The 22131-nt window shown below is 36.7% G+C and overlaps 1 protein-coding gene across 1 annotated transcript in view; it reads left to right on the forward strand.

Moving 5' to 3' along the window:
- KIF5B (kinesin family member 5B) overlaps positions 1 to 21917 on the forward strand; it is a 38796-nt gene extending 16879 nt beyond the window's left edge. The window contains exons 9-26 of the mRNA XM_086614281.1: positions 157 to 261; positions 687 to 832; positions 2607 to 2755; positions 4120 to 4313; positions 5637 to 5705; positions 7547 to 7753; positions 9646 to 9789; positions 10400 to 10588; positions 11458 to 11575; positions 11926 to 11987; positions 12076 to 12185; positions 12367 to 12468; positions 14551 to 14611; positions 14728 to 14799; positions 14975 to 15079; positions 15592 to 15808; positions 17629 to 17761; positions 20140 to 21917. Coding sequence (XP_086470407.1) covers positions 157 to 261; positions 687 to 832; positions 2607 to 2755; positions 4120 to 4313; positions 5637 to 5705; positions 7547 to 7753; positions 9646 to 9789; positions 10400 to 10588; positions 11458 to 11575; positions 11926 to 11987; positions 12076 to 12185; positions 12367 to 12468; positions 14551 to 14611; positions 14728 to 14799; positions 14975 to 15079; positions 15592 to 15808; positions 17629 to 17761; positions 20140 to 20146 — 2190 coding nt within the window. The 3' untranslated portion in view covers positions 20147 to 21917. The remainder of the gene's footprint in view (positions 1 to 156; positions 262 to 686; positions 833 to 2606; positions 2756 to 4119; positions 4314 to 5636; positions 5706 to 7546; positions 7754 to 9645; positions 9790 to 10399; positions 10589 to 11457; positions 11576 to 11925; positions 11988 to 12075; positions 12186 to 12366; positions 12469 to 14550; positions 14612 to 14727; positions 14800 to 14974; positions 15080 to 15591; positions 15809 to 17628; positions 17762 to 20139) is intronic.
- Positions 21918 to 22131: the final 214 nt, after the last annotated feature.

The following is a 22131-nucleotide window of genomic DNA, read 5'->3' on the forward strand; positions in this document are numbered from 1 at the left end:
GTTTGCGCAGGAGTTTGCTTATTCTAATCCAACTTGCTTATAAGTACCTCATCAAGTCAGGGAGACCTAAAAGGGGGAAAATTACTCAAGTTTTATATTAAATGTGGAAGGTGTTTTTTGAAGATGTATTTAGTAATTTACTGAAATATTGTATAGGTTAGTAAAACTGGAGCAGAAGGTGCTGTGCTGGATGAGGCTAAGAACATCAACAAGTCTTTGTCTGCTCTTGGAAACGTCATCTCAGCTTTGGCTGAAAGCAGTGTAAGTGTTCTGTTGTATTTTTATACTTCAAGGTTAAAGGCTTCCATCTCTGGACATGATACTATGCAGAAATTCTTTATTGATCTCAGTGATATGTATGGAATCTTTTAAACTAATGCAATTGCATCAATGCATTGCAAATGGTCGTTATTCTTGTACTGTATTGACACTGATGATTAATAAATTACGGTTAATGTTGAGGGTTATAATCATCGTACTTCAGTTTTTTGTACTCTAGAAGTTAACAAACATAGAAGTAGACTTTTATGTCATCCCTTGCATGTTCAGTCTTATGTTTTATGAATTGAAGTAGAATTTAGTGTCTTTCTAATGAAGTTATACCTAACAAAACCGTAACTCTTATTTCAACACACTAAATGTGTCTGAAAAAACATAACTGATTCATTTAACCATTTTCTTCATAGACTTATGTTCCATATCGTGATAGCAAAATGACCAGAATCCTTCAAGATTCACTAGGGGGTAATTGCAGAACCACTATTGTTATTTGCTGTTCTCCATCTTCATACAATGAATCTGAAACTAAATCTACTCTTCTGTTTGGCCAAAGGTGAGTAAATGACTTTATATTTTGCTCTTGCTATACTCAGAAATAAATGCAGAATGAGAAATAAGTTACTCCGTTAAGATTCCTGAACGAAACTAATTAGAGTGTTTACTTCCTGCAGTTCTTCAGTGCACATGTGATTGTTGTGATCTATTTTATCTGTATAAAAATCCTTAAATGGGACAGAATCCTGAAGACTGTATTCCCAGGAAGACAGCATATAATTTGGTCCAAAATTGCAGTTTAATGCATAGTCTTGGAGGGTAGTTAATACTTTTTTTAAAGTAGAGAGGAATTAGTTTTCCTTGATTAATTGAATCCTTTATGTGCTGGGAGAGCCTGTCCTTTGCCAACCTTTCTTTGACAGCATGCTGAATTACATCTTCTGGTCTGTTTCCTGTATTTAGAGTTCCAGTAACATTTGACTTAATACTTCTAAATTCCTGTGTCGTTTGCAATTGGATTTTTACGTACCCATTTAAAATTTGATATTTTGTTAGAAATCTCTTCTTTGCCGTTTTATTATTAATACTTCATCATAGTACTCCAGTTCCTGACCACTAAATTTAATCACTCCATTTACTGGAGCACTTTACAAAAACTGTGAGCATTTCCCTTAGTTCATCTGGTCTTCTATGTTAGTGTACCTCTTCCACTTTAGTTCAACGAGATAATTTTCTACTGGTCTTTTCGGAGAAGATTTTTATTATGGAGGGTAGACTAGATTACTTCAGAACCTTACTTAAAAACCTGGCAGAATATGGGCTAGTGGATGTGGAGTAATGACTGCATTCTGCAGTAGTGGAGTTGTATCTCGGTAGTTTCACTGCCTCATGCTCTTGACTTCTTCAGGTGTTAATACAGTACACTTCTCTCTCAGGTACCATAGTTAGTCTGGTATATTAATTAAACCTTCTAGAGGTGTTAAATTTCTGCTGAAACGCTGAGCTGTAGTCACTGAAGGCTAGATAAGTATCACATAACTCTGTAGGAGATCATGTGCCTTTTGATAGTAATCCGTCCCACTAAGACTTTGCAGAAAGATGCTCATAGGAGTCATAATATGGGGGAAAAAATTTGTTACTACTATTGAACTTTTCCTGTTTTCATCTTTGGAGAGAGTGAGTATTTGGTTTTAGGAGACTATACAAAAGTATTACTGAGGTAGGTAGGTAAGTGAGGTATGGCACTGAAGTAAAAACTGTACATGAACTTCACGAAGATATGTTGCTAGTGCCTGTAATTTCATCTCCAACGCTAATGTGTTCAGATGAGATTTGGCTGGCTTGAATGTAGACAATCAATCTGAACTTTATACCTTGTACACCTTTTTGGTTAATAGAGATACAAGAAATGAATTTTTAGGTTGAAATGGGCAATTTCTTAAATAAGCTTGAAGGTTTTACACCCTCAAAGTATTATGGTCTCTGTTAAAGAAATGTTTGCTAGGTGTGGTGAATGCTGCCCTTTCTTCAAAGCTCTGCACTGTCCTGACTCAAATTCCTTCAAGTGAAAGTATACAGCTGAGTTTTTCCAACTCAACCAACCTGAGATTTTTCAGCCTTACCAGAGTTTATTGTAGTGCTTTATCCATTAATAGTTGTATCAATCCACTTGAAAGAACAGTAAGTTGGCAGGGAGTAGAAATAAGCTTTTAGAAGAGGTAGGAATTGTTTACAATGTCACCAGTGATATGTAGAAATTTTATTTAAGAGCCTTTAATGCTTTTCTTTAAAACAAAAGAGAAGTTTGAGAGCTTTTTGCTCTTTCTATGTAGAGCAAAGACCATTAAGAACACAGTCTGCGTCAACGTGGAGCTCACTGCAGAGCAATGGAAGAAAAAGTATGAGAAGGAAAAAGAGAAAAACAAGACTCTGCGTAACACCATACAGTGGCTGGAAAACGAACTCAACAGATGGCGGAATGGTAAGAAGCAATTGCATTTTTGTTCTGGGAACTTTAGGCAAGACAATAGACACTGAATTAGTATTCAGGATACCAAAAATAACTAAGAGCACTGTGCAAGATGATAGAAGGAATATTAAAGCTAGGATAAGAAGTTGACACTGGAACTTCATATTTTTATGCTGTACTGCAACTGGAACAATTTTTAATAATCACATAATGGCAAAAATGTAATGTCTGGAAGTATGTTGGTATTAGGTTCTTCAACACTTACTTTACTACAGAGCTAGGGTTACATGCTAAAAAATTTATTTGGAGGAAGAAAAAATGATATTAATTGTAAATGCAGAAACTGAGTAAAATTTCCTCTGGTTTGGTTTTCTAATTCATATCAGTATCACAAGATCTTATCTTTGTTGAAAATTCAAACATGTTAATAGGCAAAAAACTCACTCAAAACCCAAAATTGTTGACAGTACAGAATGCGTGCCAGTCACTTCTTCCTGAATAATTGGCTTATCTACTGGAAGTGTCTGGCAAAATGCAAGTTAAATAGGAAGCCTTAAATTCAGGAAAAGAGGAGCATGGGTCATACTTACAGATATAGTCTGGAGTTTGACAGCTACAGAAGACAGTTTTGCAGTTGTGTAGACAACTGCACCATGTCCTGGTGTAAATCTGAGAAAAATGGGCTCACTTAAGTTTAGTGGGATGTGACTTTTTTTTTACGATTATTTATTTTTTGTAATCTTCTACAGAGATGGTATGAGGCCACACCTGAAATGTTAACTACAGTTCTTCCAGAATATTGACACAAGATACTGGAGTGTTGGAAGGAGCTCATAGCTTCCAAGAACTACATAAAATGCTTTGTAATAAGGTGCTAAGGAGTTTAGTTTAGTTTAGCAGAGAAGTGCCTTGATTAGCATGTGTGGTATTTTTTCTATGTGGAGTTAGTAAAGTGTACTTAACAGAAAAAGCTTAATGAACATAAAAGGATAAAAATGTAACTGAACAAATGTTTTACATTAGAAGCAAAACAATTTACAAGTAAATACGACTACCTAGCAAAATAGACTGCCAAGGGAAAAGAAAAGTTTTTCTGTCATCAGGGCAGGTTAGGTGCCTTTCTAGAAGATACAGTTTGTGAGACTGGGAGCTCATACCAGAGTAACTGGGTGAGATATAATGTTCTGTGGTAAGCAGAAGATAGTTTGGGTGATCTAGTAGTTGTTTTTTTTACCATGTAATCATGTGAACTTGATTGCTTATTAACCATGGAGCAGTACTGTTAGTGGGAAGTGTGTAATACTTCTCAAGGCTAAGTTTGTGGAAGATACTTCATGGCTGACTGTACTAAAACTAAATATATTATTTTCTTTAAGGGGAAACTGTACCAGTTGATGAACAGTTTGACAAGGAGAAGGCCAACTTGGAAGCTTTTGCAGTGGACAAGGATGTTACTGTTATTAATGATAAACCAGCTACCACAATTGGAGTAACTGGCAATTTCACTGATGCTGAGAGAAGAAAATGTGAGGAAGAAATTGCTAAACTGTACAAACAACTGGATGACAAGGTATGCCGTTCTTATTTAGTGTAAGGGCTCTTGGAAATGTGTCTTGAACTATATTATGTAATATTTAATTTGTTAGTCTTAATTTGTTAGTTCAGCTAGCTTAAGTATTTGCTGAGAGTGCTGACTCTAATTCTCAAGCTCTGATTAAGAGAAATCAGAATTGCCTTATCTGGTGCTAAGTGAGCATCCTTTCTTAGTTGCTCTCCCTCCTTTGCTGAAACTGCTAAAAAAAGGTCCTGGAAACCAAAGTATCAGTATATAGAAAAGAAGATAGAAATGAGAGTTAGGAAGGTGTCGTGGTTTAACCCTAGCTGAAACTAAACACCACACAGCCACTCACTCGCTCCAGCTCCCTACGTGGGATGGGGAGGAGAATCAAAACAAAAGTCATAGGTGGAGTAAAGACAGTTTAATAGGACAGAGGAAAAAAGAATAATAATAACGATAATAAAAGAAGACACAAAAGAAGTGATGTACAATACAATTGCTCACTGCCCGTTGACCGATGTCCAGCCGGTTCCTGAGCAGTGATCGTGCTGCCCATGGCCAACTCCTCCAGTTTATATACTGAGTGTGATGTTATGTGATATGGAGTATCACACTGGCCAGCTTGGGTCAGCTGTACTGGCTATGCTCCCTCCCAGCTTCTTCTGCACTTGGTAGAGCATAGGAAGTTGAAAGTCCTTGACTGCTTAGCAACAACTAAATATATCAGTGTAGTATTAGTGTTGTTTTCATACTAAATCTGAAAGCATAACGCTATACTAGCCGCGAAGAAGAAAATTAGCTCTATCCCAGCTGAAACCAGGACAGGAAGAGAAGTTAATGAGTATCTTGAATGGTATTTCTGTTTTCTGGCTGTAGAACATTCCTAGCTGATTGTTTGGAATAATACTACACCAGAAAAAGGAAAATAATGAGAAAGCAGGAAAATTAGTATTTTGAAGACAATAGCTTTTTTCTTCTGTTATGCATATTTTATTTGAAAAAAAATTTAAATTTGAGCAGTAGTAATACATTTGGAGAGGAAAAAAAAATCTTTTAATTAAATCTCAATGATTTCTTGGAAGTTAGAATAACTTGAAGACTTGTAAAAGCAGAGTATTGTCTTTGAAGCATGGTGTTTTACACATGTGCCAGGTTAAGAGCCTAATGAATCAGCCAGTGAAATCAAAAGGATTATTTTTTTATTTTTATTGCTTTCGGTTGTATAATTGTCTCAGAATATGGAATATTTAGTTGCCTAACGTCTCCTATCTCTTAAATTATTTTTCTGGAGTGGTATTTGTTGATTTATTGAACATGGTTTTACTTTAACTTCAGGATGAAGAAATTAATCAGCAGAGCCAACTAGTAGAAAAATTGAAAACACAAATGTTGGATCAGGAAGAGGTGAGTTTCGCTCTTGCATCTTTATTCTGGTTTTGTTTGTCTGTCCTTTAAATGAATTAGAGATGTTCTGAATAGGTCACAGTTTATGACCAGGGAGTAGATTGGCAGCTTACTACTGTAGAATAGTTTCCTTTTATTCGTTGTCTAAATGCTCTGTCTGTTCATTCCCCCCACTCGTGCTGCACTAGTGGCTAAACTTAAGCCAGTTTACCTGAACCTTAAGTATCCATGAAGATTGAAGGAACTGAAATATTTTATGCAAAGATATCAGCAGTTGCTTTCCCTATGCAACGTTAGCAGTTTGTCAAAACTGAAGATACCTTGATTTACTATGAGAAATCTCTTTCAAGGTTCACCTTTGGTTAGTTGCTGTATAGCGAGAGAAGGGGAAGGGAGGAAATGTAATGTCTCATAAAGAAAAAGGAAGTATCTATGTGTTACTTCACACCATACTTGCTAGAGTATTCAAATGATTAGCAAGCACATGTTGCCAGTGATGTAACTTAATTAAATTGGGAAAATACTTACTAATAATTAAATATTGTTAATTTCCTTTAGCCAAGATATGAGAGAAAATAATTCTATGTAGCACAAAGATTAAAAAAAATAAGTACAGGCTGAGTGCAGAATGGATTGAGAGCAGCCCTGAGGAAAAGGACTTGGGAGTGCTGGTGGATGAGAAGCTCAACGTGAGCCGGCAATGTGCGCTGGCAGCCCAGAAAGCAAATTGTATCCTGTGTTGTATCAAAAGAAGTGTGGCCAGCAGGTCGAGGGAAGTGATTCTGCCCCTCTACTCAGCTCTCATGAGGCCCCACCTGGAATACTGTGTTCAGCTCTGGAGTCCCCAACACAAGAAGGACATGGAGGTACTGGAGCAAGTCCAGAGGAGGGCCACGAAGATGATCCGAGGGCTGGAGCACCTCTCCTATGAAGACAGGCCGAGAGAGTTGGGGCTGTTCAGCCTGGAGAAGAGAAGGCTCAGGGTCATCTTATAGCAGCTTTCCAGTACCTAAAGGGGGCCTACAGGAAAGCTGAGGAGGGACTTTTTACAAGGGTGTGTAGTGATAGGACAAGGGGCAATGGATTTAAACTGAAAGAGGGGAGATTTTGATTAGATATAAGGAAGAAATTTTTTTACGTTGAGGGTGGTGAGGCAGTGGAACAGGTTGCCCAGAGAAGTTGTGGATGCCCCATCTCGGAAGTGTTCAAGGCCAGGTTGGATGAGGCTTTGGGCAACCTGGTGTAGTGGAGGGTTTCCCTGCCCATGGCAGGGGGGTTGGAACTAGATGATCTTTAAGGTCCCTTCCAACTCTAACCATTCTGTGATTCTAAGGATCTTTGTGTACATGACAAGAACGAAATGGGTCAAGGACTCAGGAAGTTGGAGCTACTGTTTAATCTTAAATAAATAAATCTGCCTCTTCAGTGACTGTTCACTAGTTATTCTTCAGCAGCTAGCAGTGTTAAAATGCTGGAAGTTTAGTCCCTGGCCTGTTGACAGTTTCAGACTCATTGGTAGCTTTCAGTGGCTTTTTGAGAACTTGCGATATTCCATGTGCATTTCTGGTTGCTGTCCTTATGAGTCTGGATTTGTCGTCATTTCTGTTTTGAAAATACTTTAAAAGCTAAAGAACTACGGATATAGATAATCAATGTAATTGTTCATTATACCCTCACTGCACCTGTCCTCGGCATCCTTTTTGCACAATGCTAGATGCTAAAAATGTAGATGTAAGCTATTGTAGTACTTCAAAGCTTTAATAAGATTCAGCTTATACATGGAATTTTCTTGATGATTGTTTGTTGTTGTAATTCTAAATAAATCTCTATCAATGTTGTAGCTACTAGCATCAACCAGACGGGACCAAGACAACCTGCAAGCAGAGTTGAATCGCCTTCAGGCTGAAAATGATGCCTCTAAAGAGGAAGTGAAAGAGGTGCTACAAGCCCTTGAAGAATTGGCTGTGAATTATGATCAGAAGTCTCAGGAAGTAGAAGATAAGGCAAAGGAATACGAACTGCTTAGTGATGAACTCAATCAAAAATCGGTATGAAAGTGGAATAAGAAATTATTGGCAGTCTTCAGTGTAACTTTTCTCGCCTTACCTGTATTTCTTGCTCAAAGTCACTTAAAGGTTTTTCACAGGGAAAACGTGAGCTTAAGTCTAAAACTTTTAGTTTTAGCAAAGGATGATTTTCTAAAAGCAGTAAGCCTCAGAAAAATGTACAGTGAATATTGACCTTGATAACTCTCCTCTTCAGTACCTGTGGCATTTTACTACCTGAAGAATATTCAGAGAAATCGTAGGTATCGGAAGTTAATGCTTTATTACATGCTGGTGATCTGACTCAGTTTTGCTTGTCTTTCCGGTGCAGTTAGAGTAATCCTCACTTGAGATCTGCTTTTCTTGAAAGGAGTGTGTGTTTGCATGCGGTATTTATGGCATGTGAAATATAACTCATCTGGATGCCTTCAAAAATAGGCAGTTGATTTTACTTTCTGAACAGGGTAGACCTGGACACTTAAGGACATATTCCAAAAGATCACTCTGGTTAAAATACAGATGCAGCATCAGTCCCACAGGATGCGTACCGTATGTCTCCTCACATGTCTGCGTAGTTTCTGAATTGACAGACAACTTTGGTAGCAAGTTATTTGACAGACTTCCAGCACTTTTAAACACTTTTAAACCCACTCCCCTAAAATTCTAAGTACTGGAAAGGATCAGCTTGTTTGCTGGAATTGCAGACAGAATATGCGATGGTGCAAGTCTCATTCTTCTCTGTTCCTGAAGATGACAATTTCAGTGGGTCTGAGTCTTCTAGTGAATGTGGCTTTCAATTTTCAGTTAGTAAGGTTTGACTAGATGGAACACTGGCATTAAAATTTATGTTTGTGAGATCATGAAACCTCTCTTTAAACTTCTAAGTGTTCTGAACTGAGTAATATTTATTGATAATTTAATCACTTTAAGGTCGTCTGACAGTTTTCCTATTATGAGCAGCATTTAAAATTTGGTGGAATAAGTTAGCTGTACGTCTGTGTGATTCTGAAGTGTGCTTTATTTTTTTTTGTTAGATTTTTTGCATTGTTATTGTTTAATTAGTTTATATATAATATAATCAAGGGATTCTTGATATTATAACTAACATCAAGTGCCATGAATAACTCAGTCCACAAGAAAGCCACAACTGTTCTGAGATGTAGTAAAACTAAGACATTTTGGTGGTCTTAGTCTATCACAGCTAACCCATGCTGTAACCATCCTTTGGCATAACTGACTGAAACTTTCCTGCTGTAAAACTTAATGGCATTTTTTTAAAACTGTAGAACAAGGAGCAGACAACTTCTGAGCGTGCAAGCTGCTGAGCTGCAGCCATTACAACCATAGCAGCTCAAAGTAACTGAAAAACTGCTCTAGAGTAAGTGTAGTGCTTATGAACTTTTGGAACTCGGTCCATTTTTTGATTTGCGGGTAGGAAAGAGTTAAGAGCTCTGCAGGTAAGGATGAAATTATTTTCCTTTACCAAAATACGGTGAAGAGTGTTTGAATTGTTGTTTATGTACCTTTTTCCTATAAATGCAATCCTCTGCAATATTTAACCTTATATAACTCAGTTGTACTCAGTTGTTGAACAGTTGTAGCTGTTCAACAATGACGTGACTTGTTGCAGAACTGTAAGATTACATTTTGTGAGCTGAAGGCCTCTGTCCCCAGTATTTTACATTTCTTTCAGAAGAAATACTGTTACTGTAGGACTTCTAAATTATTACTGTGTGGTGTATTCACATAGGTTGATACCAATCTAGTTTTAGACATAAAAAATGGGACATAATGATATGCAACCACATGTTGCTGTATTGAAATAAATAATATGACACTAGTTCTAAAAACAAGAGCGTGCTTTGTTTATTAAAGCGTAACTTCTTTTACTGTAGGTCACTCTAGCCAGTATAGATGCGGAGCTTCAGAAACTCAAAGAAATGACCAACCATCAGAAGAAACGAGCAACAGAGATGATGGCCTCCTTACTAAAAGATCTTGCAGAGATAGGAATCGCAGTGGGAAATAACGATGTCAAGGTAAGAATTAGTCAGTACAATTTTTAATGCCATGTATTACACATACATATTGTTGATAGGTGGGGTCAGTTTTCTTAATACAGTAAAAATATCCAGTATAGGAAGCCTCATGTATACTAATAATTTGAGCATAAGCTTATCCCTTGCTTATGCTCAGACTTATCAGGTCCCAAACACAATGTGCTTGTGAAAAGACAGGGAAGAGCAGGTATGATTTTTTTTCTGAAGTACTGTTGTCATTCATGCTGTTGTTACAACCATTTCATATGGCAGTTTCAACAGCATTGTCTTGGAAGTTTAATGCTGACCTACAGTGACAATGAAAAAGTTAATTATTAAAAATGGAATGAGGAACTGAAATTAAAGATGAATCTAGAAGATCACTGTAGGACAAGAATGTAAGCAGTGTTAGAAATCTATAGTGAGCAGCTCATTACCTTTATGCAAACTTCTATATAATCAGAAAACTTAAAAGTTGCGTTTTGGTGTTTAAATGCTCTGATTATCAGTCGAGGTGGGGGATGTGTGCTGGGCATTAAGTTGCTCCAGCTCATTGTTAATTCTGTTTCATTATCTGAGCTTTCTAAATGTGTCATTCCACACTTTTCAGCAGCCTGAGGGAACTGGCATGATAGATGAAGAATTCACCGTTGCAAGACTGTACATTAGTAAAATGAAATCAGAAGTAAAAACAATGGTGAAACGTTGCAAACAGTTAGAAGGCACACAAGCAGAAAGCAATAAGAAAATGGAAGAAAATGAAAAGGAGTTGGCTGCCTGCCAGCTCCGTATCTCACAGGTAAATGTTTCTTTACACTGTACTTCTTAAACATTCTTTTGAATTCATTAACCTGCTAGAGGGGAAAAAAAAGTTGCAGTTTCTTCTTGACACCTAACAAACTACATTGTGATTGAGCAGCCACAAGACTCAGCTGTATCTTCAGTACTCTTCAGTTTGGATGCTTCTGAGTAATTGTGCGACAGGATGTCAAAATTATGTCAAAACTTCTACAGTGTCTATACTCTGATAATGCTTTTGTAGCATTTGTATTAAATGCTGGGATCCATATGTTCTCCATCACAGGATCCTTTACAAATGCAAGTCTTACAGAAGCAGTAGCTAGTGAGCACTCTTCCTACAAATGCGGCAAGTTGGAAGTGGGAGAGGTAGCAGTAGCACAGTAAGATTACAGTAGGCTTACATAGCAGGTTAAATTTACTTCTAATGTGAGAAAGGCAATTTTAATGCAATTGTTAGAAGTCACATTACTTATCTATTCTAAAACTCTGAAAATTGTGATCTAGATAGACGATTTAATTTTTCTATATTTTGTTTTTACATACAGATGGTCATCTTTTTTTAAATCAGGAGATGCATATTTCAGTGCAGTCTTCTAAATACGGTGGGACTGTCTTGCCTCTGATAATATTTAACATTCAAAACATCTCTTCTCCCAGCCAAAAATGGATTTCATTCCAATCCAGAATAAAGACATTGTTTTACAGGCTACATTACAGATCTACTTGAGTAGTCATATTAAGAGTTTAGTTGGCACCGTTTTTGTTTTGAGATCAGGTTACTTGTTTAAAAAGAAGTATAAACTGTTTATGCAGATTTAATTCCATGATACCTTGTTCCAAAGTAAATGAATCTTTCCATTTTACAAGCATGAAGCAAAGATCAAGTCATTGACTGAATATCTTCAGAATGTGGAACAGAAAAAAAGGCAACTGGAAGAGTCTGTGGATTCCCTTAATGAAGAGTTAGTTCAACTCCGAGCACAGGGTAGGAATTGCCCCCTTATACGCCACCTACTACCACCACCGTTTTACGTATATAGTGATAAATAGGAAATTGTTCTGTTCTATTTAGATTGACGGGCAAAGCTATAGAATGGCTTTTTGCTACTCAACATGTAGAATTACTCAGCAGGAAAACATGTTTGCTGTTTGAAAGAACTGCTGCGGATAGGATTAAACTAAAGATGTTACTGATTTAATTGATCTTTGTGGTGAGAGGGAACTTCTTCCAAGTTTTAAGGTGTTGGGAAGGGAAGGGGGAATAACAGTCTTCCCTATGGTCACCTAGTTACTTCGCTGAATGGTGTGCTCTTTTCTCTCCTCTGTCCATACTAGAAAAAGTCCATGAGATGGAGAAAGAGCACTTAAATAAGGTTCAAACTGCAAATGAAGTCAAGGTAAATTAATTTCATTGTTTTTTTTTTTTTAAAAAAAAAAGTGTGATAGCTTCTTAAAGCATGTAAAACATACTGTTTGTTCTAACAGCAAGCAGTGGAACAGCAAATTCAGAGTCATCGTGAGACACATCAGAAACAAATCAGTAGCCTAAGGGATGAAGTCGATGCAAAGGAGAAACTTATCACTGAACTTCAAGAGTAAGTGATTGTTCTTATTTGTTAGTGCCAAGTGTCTCTGGACTGTGTGAGTACAGAAGCACAGTATGATGGGAAGGCAGTGGCAAGGGTTTCCTCAAGCAGTGTCTTTCTAACTTGTGTTGCTTTACTGAATGTCATGTCTGACAGGTTCAGTTGATTAATATTTACTTTCTGTGTTCAGCCAAAACCAGAAGATGATGCTTGAACAGGAACGTCTTAGAGTTGAGCATGAGAAGTTGAAAGCAACTGATCAGGAGAAAAGTAGAAAACTGCATGAACTGACGTAAGTGGTAGTTGCTTGTAAAACGAAATGTGTGTGGGAACATGTAAGTGGCTCTCACTGTATGATATGCTTATTGAGAGAGGCTTCAGAGCCTTCTTGAGCTTCACTTTTTTAAAACCTTTGTACTACTTTAATATTTAAAATGGGAAGTTGAATGATGAGAGATACGAAGGCCACAACTTTTTCTTTGTTAATATGCTATAGGTTGGAGTAATTGACTTTCAATTTTCAGCTAAATATTGCATGCTGTAAGACTGGAAGACGCTTGTAACAATTCCCTTACTCTTTCTTTGATTCTTGTGTTCCCTTACTGGTTTTTTTGGTTCTTTTGTCGTTTAACTAAACTGGTTCTAACTGGCTTACTCTGGAGATGAAACAGCTGCATGCTTAATTGAGCAACTAAATACAGTGTATTAGTGTATTAGTGAATTAGACTGAAGAGTTAATGCAAAAATCAGAATTGAATTCTGCTTGCAGATAAGTATCCAAGGGTCAAGCTGAAAAACAGTTCTCAACTTCTAGAAATCTGACTGTAATCTCCTGGAAATGTTTCTAAAGTATCAGTAGTGATCATTTTCTGTCATGTATGTATCTTTACAGAAGATAAACTACATTATACTTAAAACTTTTTCAAAAGTACACACTTGTTGGCCATGTTTAAAAACACTCGATAGCTTTCAGGTTTTTATCATACAATTTGAAATAATCAGATGGACTCGATTGGTCTGTACTGGTAACCAATAAGCAACACTTTTCTTTTATTCTTTTTCTTTTTTTTTTAGCCTTACTGTGAAATACAATGTTAGCCTAACTGACTAAAATTTTACTACTCTGATCTTGTGAATCCATCTTGTTTATTTCTGTGCCACGATGATTACGAAAACTACATTAGTTGCAATAGGTTTTCCTGTCTTGTAAGATTTCATATACGTACTGCATTACAGCTTCTTATTTCATTTTGCAGGCTAAACTACATATGACATTGCTCCCTTAAAGGCACTTGCTATTTAGAAATTTTCCTCTTCAAAAGACTTGCCAAGAAACATTAAAAATTAGTTTGGTATTCTGCGTCCTCACCCAGCTGCCTTGAATTCAGTTATTTTCCATCGTATGTCATAAATGTGCATTGCTAACGACAGGCCAGCAACAATGCAGGTTACTCACATTGTATTAATTTTTTTTGGACTTGTGTAACATGCCTGGAACTACCTTTCCAGTAAGTTTTGGAAAATGGATAGGATGCTGAGATACTCTTTAGAATATTTTATTACCTCAAATGTTTAATTATTTAGCTGTGAACTAGTAGTGGAACTGGCCGACTGAGAAGAAATTTCAAAAGGAAGAGTAACTTTTTGGCTACTTAATAGGAACCCTTCATTTTCATACAGTCCCTGGCCTTCCTATTCCAACCTTGACTCAAAAGAGAAGTCCAAATTCCTTTCCTGTATCCTGTCATATTAGTAATTGCACTGAGAGATAACATTAGCAGTGAAGTAAATGCTTTCATATGAAATAGGAAGACAGAAGCTCTGTAAAGTGATAATCATTAGATTGTATTCGTGTAAACTGAGGTTGTTGTTTATGATGATAGCTTTGGGGAAAAAAAAAACCCACACCTTAATCTGTCATGTGAAACTTGTCATCTGAGCTGGTCGGAGCTAAAAACATTTGTAGGTAAGGTTCATCCTGAACCTGACTCTGGTAGTCTTTCTTCAGTGACATGATTTAGTGGTGGACTTGGCAGTGCTAGGTTAACAGTTGGGCTTGATGATCTTTTCCAACCTACATGATTCTGTGATTCTAGTCTAGAAACTTACAATTAAGCATCTGAATGTGTACTTGGTTGTATTCCTTCAATATTAAAAGTACTTCCTTCTTTTCCTCCTGCAACTCCTCCACTCCCACCCCACCCCATTTAAATTTCTGAGTATGATGTCATGTGTTGGTTACATCCTTAATTGAGGACTTCAACTGAAAAACATTTTTCATTTGTACCATATAGTGCTTATCACTGTAGTCTCCTAAAACATTAAAATTTCCAATTTTGTGTGGACATTTCAGAATGAATTTATTCTCTTTTAGGGTTATGCAGGACAGACGGGAACAAGCGAGGCAAGATTTAAAGGGCTTGGAAGAGACTGTGGTAAGATAGTCAGAATATGTTCCGAATCAAATGTCAATGCTTGCTTTTTTTTCCTCTTCAGAGTTGTTTTTTTTAAATTACTTTTTTCAGTTTTTAATTCCTGTCCTTAACTGTAGGCAAAAGAACTTCAGACTCTTCACAATCTTCGAAAGCTGTTTGTTCAAGATCTGGCTACTAGAGTGAAAAAGGTAACGTGGTGCTGAATGAAATCTGATGTTTCTGAGAAGGCTACATAAATTTCAGTTTGAAACTAAATTAGGAATTCATCTTTATGCAGTGTAATTTTTCTGGCTTGATCTTAATATGCAAGCTCAGATTTGTACTCAGCCTCCTCTCTCCCTCCCCATGCCTTTGTTACTGCAGAGTGCCGAGATAGACTCGGATGACACAGGAGGCAGTGCTGCTCAAAAACAGAAGATTTCCTTCCTTGAGAATAATCTTGAACAGCTTACAAAGGTTCATAAGCAGGTATGATGAGGCTTAATTTCAAGTTTTAATTGAAAACAAACTACTTAAGGTGCATTATTGTAGAAGTAACTGAACGCATATTGGCCATAAAGTAACTTTTATAATTAGATACTTCATCTTGAGTGTGTCTCTTGATATAAAACAACAGACTAAAGTTTTCCTGTAGAGTAAATGAATAGCCATTTTAAGTGCATGTGAGTGTGTAACAAAATAGCTGGATTTAAACTGAAGAACATGCAAGTTAGTGTTTAGAGTTAGTGTATTAGTCTGGGGGATGCTTGCCTGTCTCTGACTGAAAGAATGTAGACTTTAAGTGCCTATGTTGGGTAGCATGTTCTTCCACAGTAACTGATTTTCAAATGATAATCTTACTGATGAACTATTAGATTTACTAAAAGCTTAAGCGAAGATAACATAGTAGCCCTGCTGCTTTGCCTGTTTAGGAGGGTGTTTGGTTGGCTGTCCCCATGAAGAGAGAGATACCAAGACAATAATCAATTCCATTTTTGTAGCTGGTACGTGATAATGCAGATCTTCGCTGTGAACTTCCTAAACTGGAGAAGCGACTTAGAGCTACAGCTGAAAGAGTTAAAGCTTTGGAGTCTGCGCTGAAGGAAGCCAAAGAGAATGCTTCTCGTGATCGCAAACGGTATCAGCAAGAAGTAGATCGTATAAAGGAAGCTGTAAGATCCAAGAATATGGCCAGAAGAGGACATTCTGCCCAGATTGGTTAGTAAAGAATTCCTGTAAAGCTTCATCTGTCTCCTGATTTTTTTTTTTTATCTTTATACATCTTTCCACCCTAGTTGGAACTGCATGTGTGAACGTGGTGTATTATCTGTGAGTTATATTTTGGTTAATAGACCATAAGCGTGGGTGGGTAGTGGTACATGATTGGTTGGTTGATTTGTTTATTTTAAATGAGTCTCTTCCTGGTAGCTGGATTTTTGTACATGCTGGTAAAGGCTTGCTAACCTAGAATTCTAGTCTGAATGTGTTCCATTTCCTAGAACAAAACAATACACTGAATGAGAGTCTTGGGTCTTTAACATAATTCCGTATGAATTTCCAAGACTAAGTAGGTATTCCAAAGTAAGATTAAGATATCACCTTAAACAACAACAAAATTGTCTTGCTGTCTCTTGATCTTGTGGGAGAGGGGCAGACAGAAATCCACAACTAACATCCTAAGATCCCTATTTGCCTTTTTGATTCTTTGTTCCAAAATATGTAGTACTCCATAGCCCTCCCTAGGGGAAAAGAATGGAAAAACCAGAAATCTGTAGTAGCTAGTAGTGTTTCTTACTGTGTGGTGGGGTGGCAGTCATATTCCCTTGGTCCTCCACCTGCTGTTATGCTGTGAAGTGCTGAGGGCCAAGGGTTTGTGATCTATGGAGGACTTAACTGTGCCTATTACATTATTGTTGTAGAAGTAACTATGTGTTCCAGCCTTTTTGTTGTCCTATGTCAGGACCTCAGTAATCAATACACTTCTCTTAAATAATAATGCAACTGAAACGAGTGTTGCAGTTAAACTTTGCTCGTGTTCTGTAGGTCTGCAAACAGCTGTTGCAGAATAAAGTTGCAATTTTTTTCTTGATTGCTTCAAGTGGTGGCTTGAAGACAGGTGCTTTCCTGTCTGTCTGTCTCTCAAGTGATCTCCAAGAAGACAAACAGAATTTTCTAGTGAGCTTACCAGAAATATAAAGCCTCTGGTACTCAAATGTCTCGTTGAACTAGGCATGTCTTACTGGAGTCAAACTTCCTATAAGGCAGAAATTGAGAAGGGTTTCTGTGATGCAGTTGATACCTGTAGGTACTTCATATTCACTCTTACCTGCTGTAACTTTAAATGCCTCTGTTTAGTAGTACAGAACTTGGTGAAGTCATACTTTTGTGCATGTCCTGTTCAAGAGTTAGTGCAAAACTAATTGAAAATACAGTTTATCAAAGTGTATGGAGCTTGTGAATTACCTGTCAAAACTACTTTTTTTGAAATCATTTATAGAGCAAGTTTTATTTTTATGTGGTGGTAAGAGGTTGATGAAGCAGTGTTACCTGTGGCGTTAATTGGTATGCAGAGCCGCTTGCAGAGCAGAGTAACTAGTGGCTTATCAAACAAGAGATGTGGGAAATAAAGCAGGCTGTAATGATTCCTTAGAGGAACATAACCCTTGTGAAACTTGGTCTAGCAATGTGTCTTATTTGAGTTCTTACTGCCAAGAAATAGGACTCTTTCAGGGAAATACCTTATGTGGGGCAGATAATATATGCATTATCAAAAATACATTATCACAAGCTTTGCTAGCTTTAATTCTAATAGGGATGATAAAAATAGACAAAGTTTTTGCTTTTCAGGGCTTGTTATAGTTGGTATTCATCAGTTATATTTTCAGAATACTATCTCCTAAACTTGTTTTCTTATTCAAATAGCATTCAATTTTGATTGTTACATTTGGGATACTGTAAAACAAAGCATTAGTAAATTTGAATAATCAAAGGTAAACTTGTGATGTATATATTTGTAAGTCATATTTCTTGTCATGCAGCTAAGCCTATCCGTCCTGGCCAGCATCCAGCAGCTTCTCCAACTCATCCAAGTGCAATTCGTGGTGGAGGTGCATTCACTCAAAACAGCCAGCCAGTTGCACTGCGTGGAGGTGGAGGACGGCAAGACAAAGTGTAAGCTTGTGTGACTAAACCACTTTGTATTAGTTTTATTACAGCTCATTCTGTGGCATAAAATCACTCGAATAATCAGATTAACTTCTTTTTTTACAGAATTATATAGTTAGAGGAATAGTATACATGCACATCTGACTAGTGCTGCTCCTGCTTTTATGATAAAACTGGTGTTCTAAAATTGTGGTTCTGGAGTTGTTCTGCTGGAGTAGAACAAAGTGTGAGAACAGTCAATTGGAGGTAGTTACTGATCACAGCCAGTAGGTACTATTTGGGAAAGGAGTGGATAGTCAAAATTCTTTTGGCTTAAATTCTTTTGGCTTGTTAGTATCTTATTTTAACACAGTTTTCTTTAGAAAATATTCAGAGATGAACTACAAAAAAAAGACCCTATTCTTATATGTTGTTTGTTTGCAATTTACTACAATTGCAAACTGCTTCATGTGTAAGTAATTTGGAAGTATTTAACAGAAAAATTCATGTCTTCATCCGGTAAATTTAAAATGTTAGCCTAGTTAAAATACAGTTACAGTAATTGAAATTAGTATGTGCACTTATTAGAAAATGTGTCTAATCTCCTAAGTAATTATACGTGGTTTGGTACTTTATGCCTAGGTAGCTCACAGAACCATGTGTCTTGTTAATTAACGTCTGCGTTATAGTTGGTCTGTTGGTCACCTAACAGTAATGCTTTGCTGCATTCCCTGTTGTCACCTTCACTTCTAAGCATTTGTATGAATGTCTTCTAGGCATTCCCTTAAGGTTATCTGCTTATTCAATTTGAAAATACTCCGAAAATGATGGTGTGGTGCTTGAATCCTGGGTGCTTCTCTTTTGACGGCTCCAGAGCAGTTTACGTTAATCATCTTTTCGTTTGTTTCTTCTTACTAGCTGACTGACTTTTCAAAATTCTCTCCAGTTTAGAGAAAATCAGACTGTAGTACTAGCTAGGGCACCTGGTTATGTTCAGTAGTGTCTATTAGTAAATAAGAGGTTGAAGTCATATATACTTCAACCTTTAGTAACATTAACCTTGAGTGACCAAGGAGCTGGCAATTCATGAATTCTTGATTATGTTGATATGGTGAAATTAATCTTCAGATAGATTGCCTTTTTAGTCCAAGTAGCTATCTCAGCTGTCCAGTGTAGAGACATTTTAAGGTATGATTGACCCGATTTATTCTAGATGCCTACTTTAGCATGAGTTTGCACATGCTCTGATGCTGCCTAGAATTCTAACTGAAGAGAGCCTATTTAGTGTCTCTTGATATAATAAGCAATAAATAACTAAATTTTGAGCTCGCATCTTGCTTTGGAGAAGAACTTTCACTGTTGTTTCTGGGGAATTTAAATAGGAGACTTAGCACTTTGATTTTTGGACTATTTGTAGATCTATCAGGAAGGAGTAGAAAATTGCAAAGTATTGACTAGAACTCCTTTTTAACAAACAAACCAAAAAACTCCCATGTGATATGCTTACAGAATCTCTTGAGCAGTTGTAAAGCTTTCATACAATTTTTCTAATGTCAGCATGTTACCTGTTGCTGCAGAACCAAGCAGAGTTTACTGCTTAAAGGCAGAAGAGTGGTCATAATTTATTTCAACTTTCCTATCTCATTTTTGGAAGAACCTGTCCCTTATGAAAGTAAAGGAACAAAACTTCCTTGAACTTTATTTTACTATTAAATACCAACCTGTTCTGAGCTTGTGAATGCTCAGATAGCCAGTATCATTTTTCTCTGTGGTAATGTCTGGTTTTGAGCATTAATACAAATATTAAGCATCTGACTTCTTGTTAGAGAAGAACTTTTTTTTTTTAGAGTAGGAACATGATGTGTTGTTTTACGTTTGGAGACCACCATTTAATAAATTATTCTGGGAACATTAAAAGAACACAGAGATGGTAAATTCTTATTTCCCTAAGCAAATCTAACATTTTAGGATGATTAATGCCAAATGATCTCTTAATTTTTGTTTCATCTTTCCAAATAGCTAAGTCAAGACTTTGCAGCAGCTGGTAGGTGGTATGCAGACAGTTCTCACTGGCCTGGCAAAGTAGCAGCAGTCATGGGAAATGGAGCTGGGTTATAATTGGGTTTTGTTTGTAATGTTTACTCTGTTAGGGCAATCAAAATTGGATACCCAGTCAGTTTAATCAGCTGTAAATTTGTTGGTAACAGACAGCATTGCTCAGCTGCTTTGCATTGCGTAGTTTCTTATTCTAAAGCAGGTGTTTTGTGAGCACTTATCTGAGTGGTCTAAGAATTGGACTCTTACTCTGTGTAAGCAGCAAACATGGTCTACTGTAAATGTAAATAACTTGGCTTTTTTGGCTTATGTGAGGTGCAGGCTCTTAACTCTGTTTTTCTCATTTACAGTTGCTGAAAAGTAACTGCAGCGTGAGGAGGAGTGGATATCGTGTAGAGGAGCCATTCCATGACAATAATCTCTCCTTTTGGGGACTGTAGGATTATTTTTTGAAAATGTATAAATTATACCTGGCCTGTACAGCTCTTCCCCCTTCTACAAATTCTGTTAACTGATTCCCCCCAAAAAAATAGAGTGCAATTTTGGCGTCTTGAAAAATGACATGTTACTTAAAGTGTAGCTCTGCTCATTACACAGTTTGTCTTTCATGTCTGAAATTTAGTCTGCACTGTGCCAAGCTGAATGTACGTTGAGAAAAATCTTAGTTCAAATTTTCTAGCTTAATTTGTGTACATCTTATTGTCTTAGGGAGTGTGCAACAGTGTTTAAGTACGCTTTCATTTTTATCACTTCACATAACACTACATGTCCCACTGAATTAGAACGGCACTCTACATTACAGTTTTCTTTTGGAATGCTACCTAGAGCATTGGAACTAAATTTATTTGTACAGTGTAAGAATACTGAAGTGTGCTTACGACAACTGCCATAAGGCACTGCGATCGCTACACCACAGAACTAAAGAGTTCAGTATGAACAAGGCTATTTAACTGTTATCTGATTAAATGCCCGTTTATCGGGTGATTTAGAATTAAATATTGTACAGTAATAAGAGTAAACCTAAGTTTACAAAAAAGACTTTGGCAATGGATTATCCCATCTGTCCTATTCTTGATTCTGCACACAGTACAGTCTGGTGGAGTGAAAATATTCTGCTTCATTCTGATAAGCCTGTCTATCCATTTGTATCTGTGATGGTTCACTTTTGCTATTTTATAATAGTGAAATGAGCGCAATCTAAAGTTTAACTTGATATTCCACTACATACACAGTACTGGAATTTTTGGCTAAAATTTTAACTTTCAATTAAAAAAAAATTTTCAGCAACTGGCCGATGAATTCAGATACACTAATAAAGGATACAAATTTTTAAAATTGATGTACCTGGAAATCCCAGAGACATGTTTAAAATAATAATAAAGCGCTACCCTGAATTGTATTTGTAATCCATTTGTAAGTAGGTATATGAAATGTCCAAAGTAGCAGTTGTTGAATATTTTTCTTCTCTTTGCAATAAAGTCCTGTAAAGTGGCTGACAAAATGAAATCGTTTTGTTGTTGTTGTTTTTGAATTCCACTACTCCCACTGAACTGAATCTGGGTTTTAAAATTTTATAGTATGATTTGACTAACTTATTTGTAGGGTTTAGCCACTATAATTTTTAGAACAGCTGCCTTCTGGAGAGAAGTTAGTTACCAGGTCTTTGAGAAAGAAGGAACTTAATATTACTGAAAGAATTCAGTTAGCTTTCCAGACCCAGTTGGTACCACTGGGTATGCCCTGGCTTGAATTTTTTGCTGGGTGTTCATCAGTTATTGTGGAAACGGTGGAGACTCCTAAGACTGTTCAGACAGCAAATCTTTCAACTTTTATATTATGAATAGACAAGATATTTATATTAGGATGGAGCGTAGTCAGATTTTAGACCTTGAACCACTTTTTTCTATATCTACAGTAGTCTGAATTTTTAATAGTTTGATTTTTAAAGGTTGAGTGTATCAGTTGGAAATCTCACTATTTTAGAGTTTCCAGCTTTTGAGACTCTTTTGTTCATTAAGGCTTCTGAACACTCCAAACTTGCAGTTGTTTTACAGCACAATTAAAGATGGCACACTGAGGAAAGAAAAAAATAAAAGAACAGCAAACTATTTTGAATGAATTTTTCTGTAATAGAAACAGTGATGTCTGTTATCTTTCTCAACATTAACTACAGTTTTTCAGACCTTCATTGTTAATATGCAATCATAAAAACAAGAAAACCCACTTTCTCTAAAGTACATTCAAATGAAGCAGGATTTTTTCTCATGCTCGTGAATGGGGGTTTCATTCCTGTAGGTAGTTATTGTCATGGGTTTTGGTGCTGAAAACTGCTGTGTTTAAAA

The sequence above is a fragment of the Tauraco erythrolophus genome, chromosome 7 (assembly GCF_009769465.1).
Source record: "Tauraco erythrolophus isolate bTauEry1 chromosome 7, bTauEry1.pri, whole genome shotgun sequence".
Taxonomy (NCBI): domain Eukaryota; kingdom Metazoa; phylum Chordata; class Aves; order Musophagiformes; family Musophagidae; genus Tauraco; species Tauraco erythrolophus.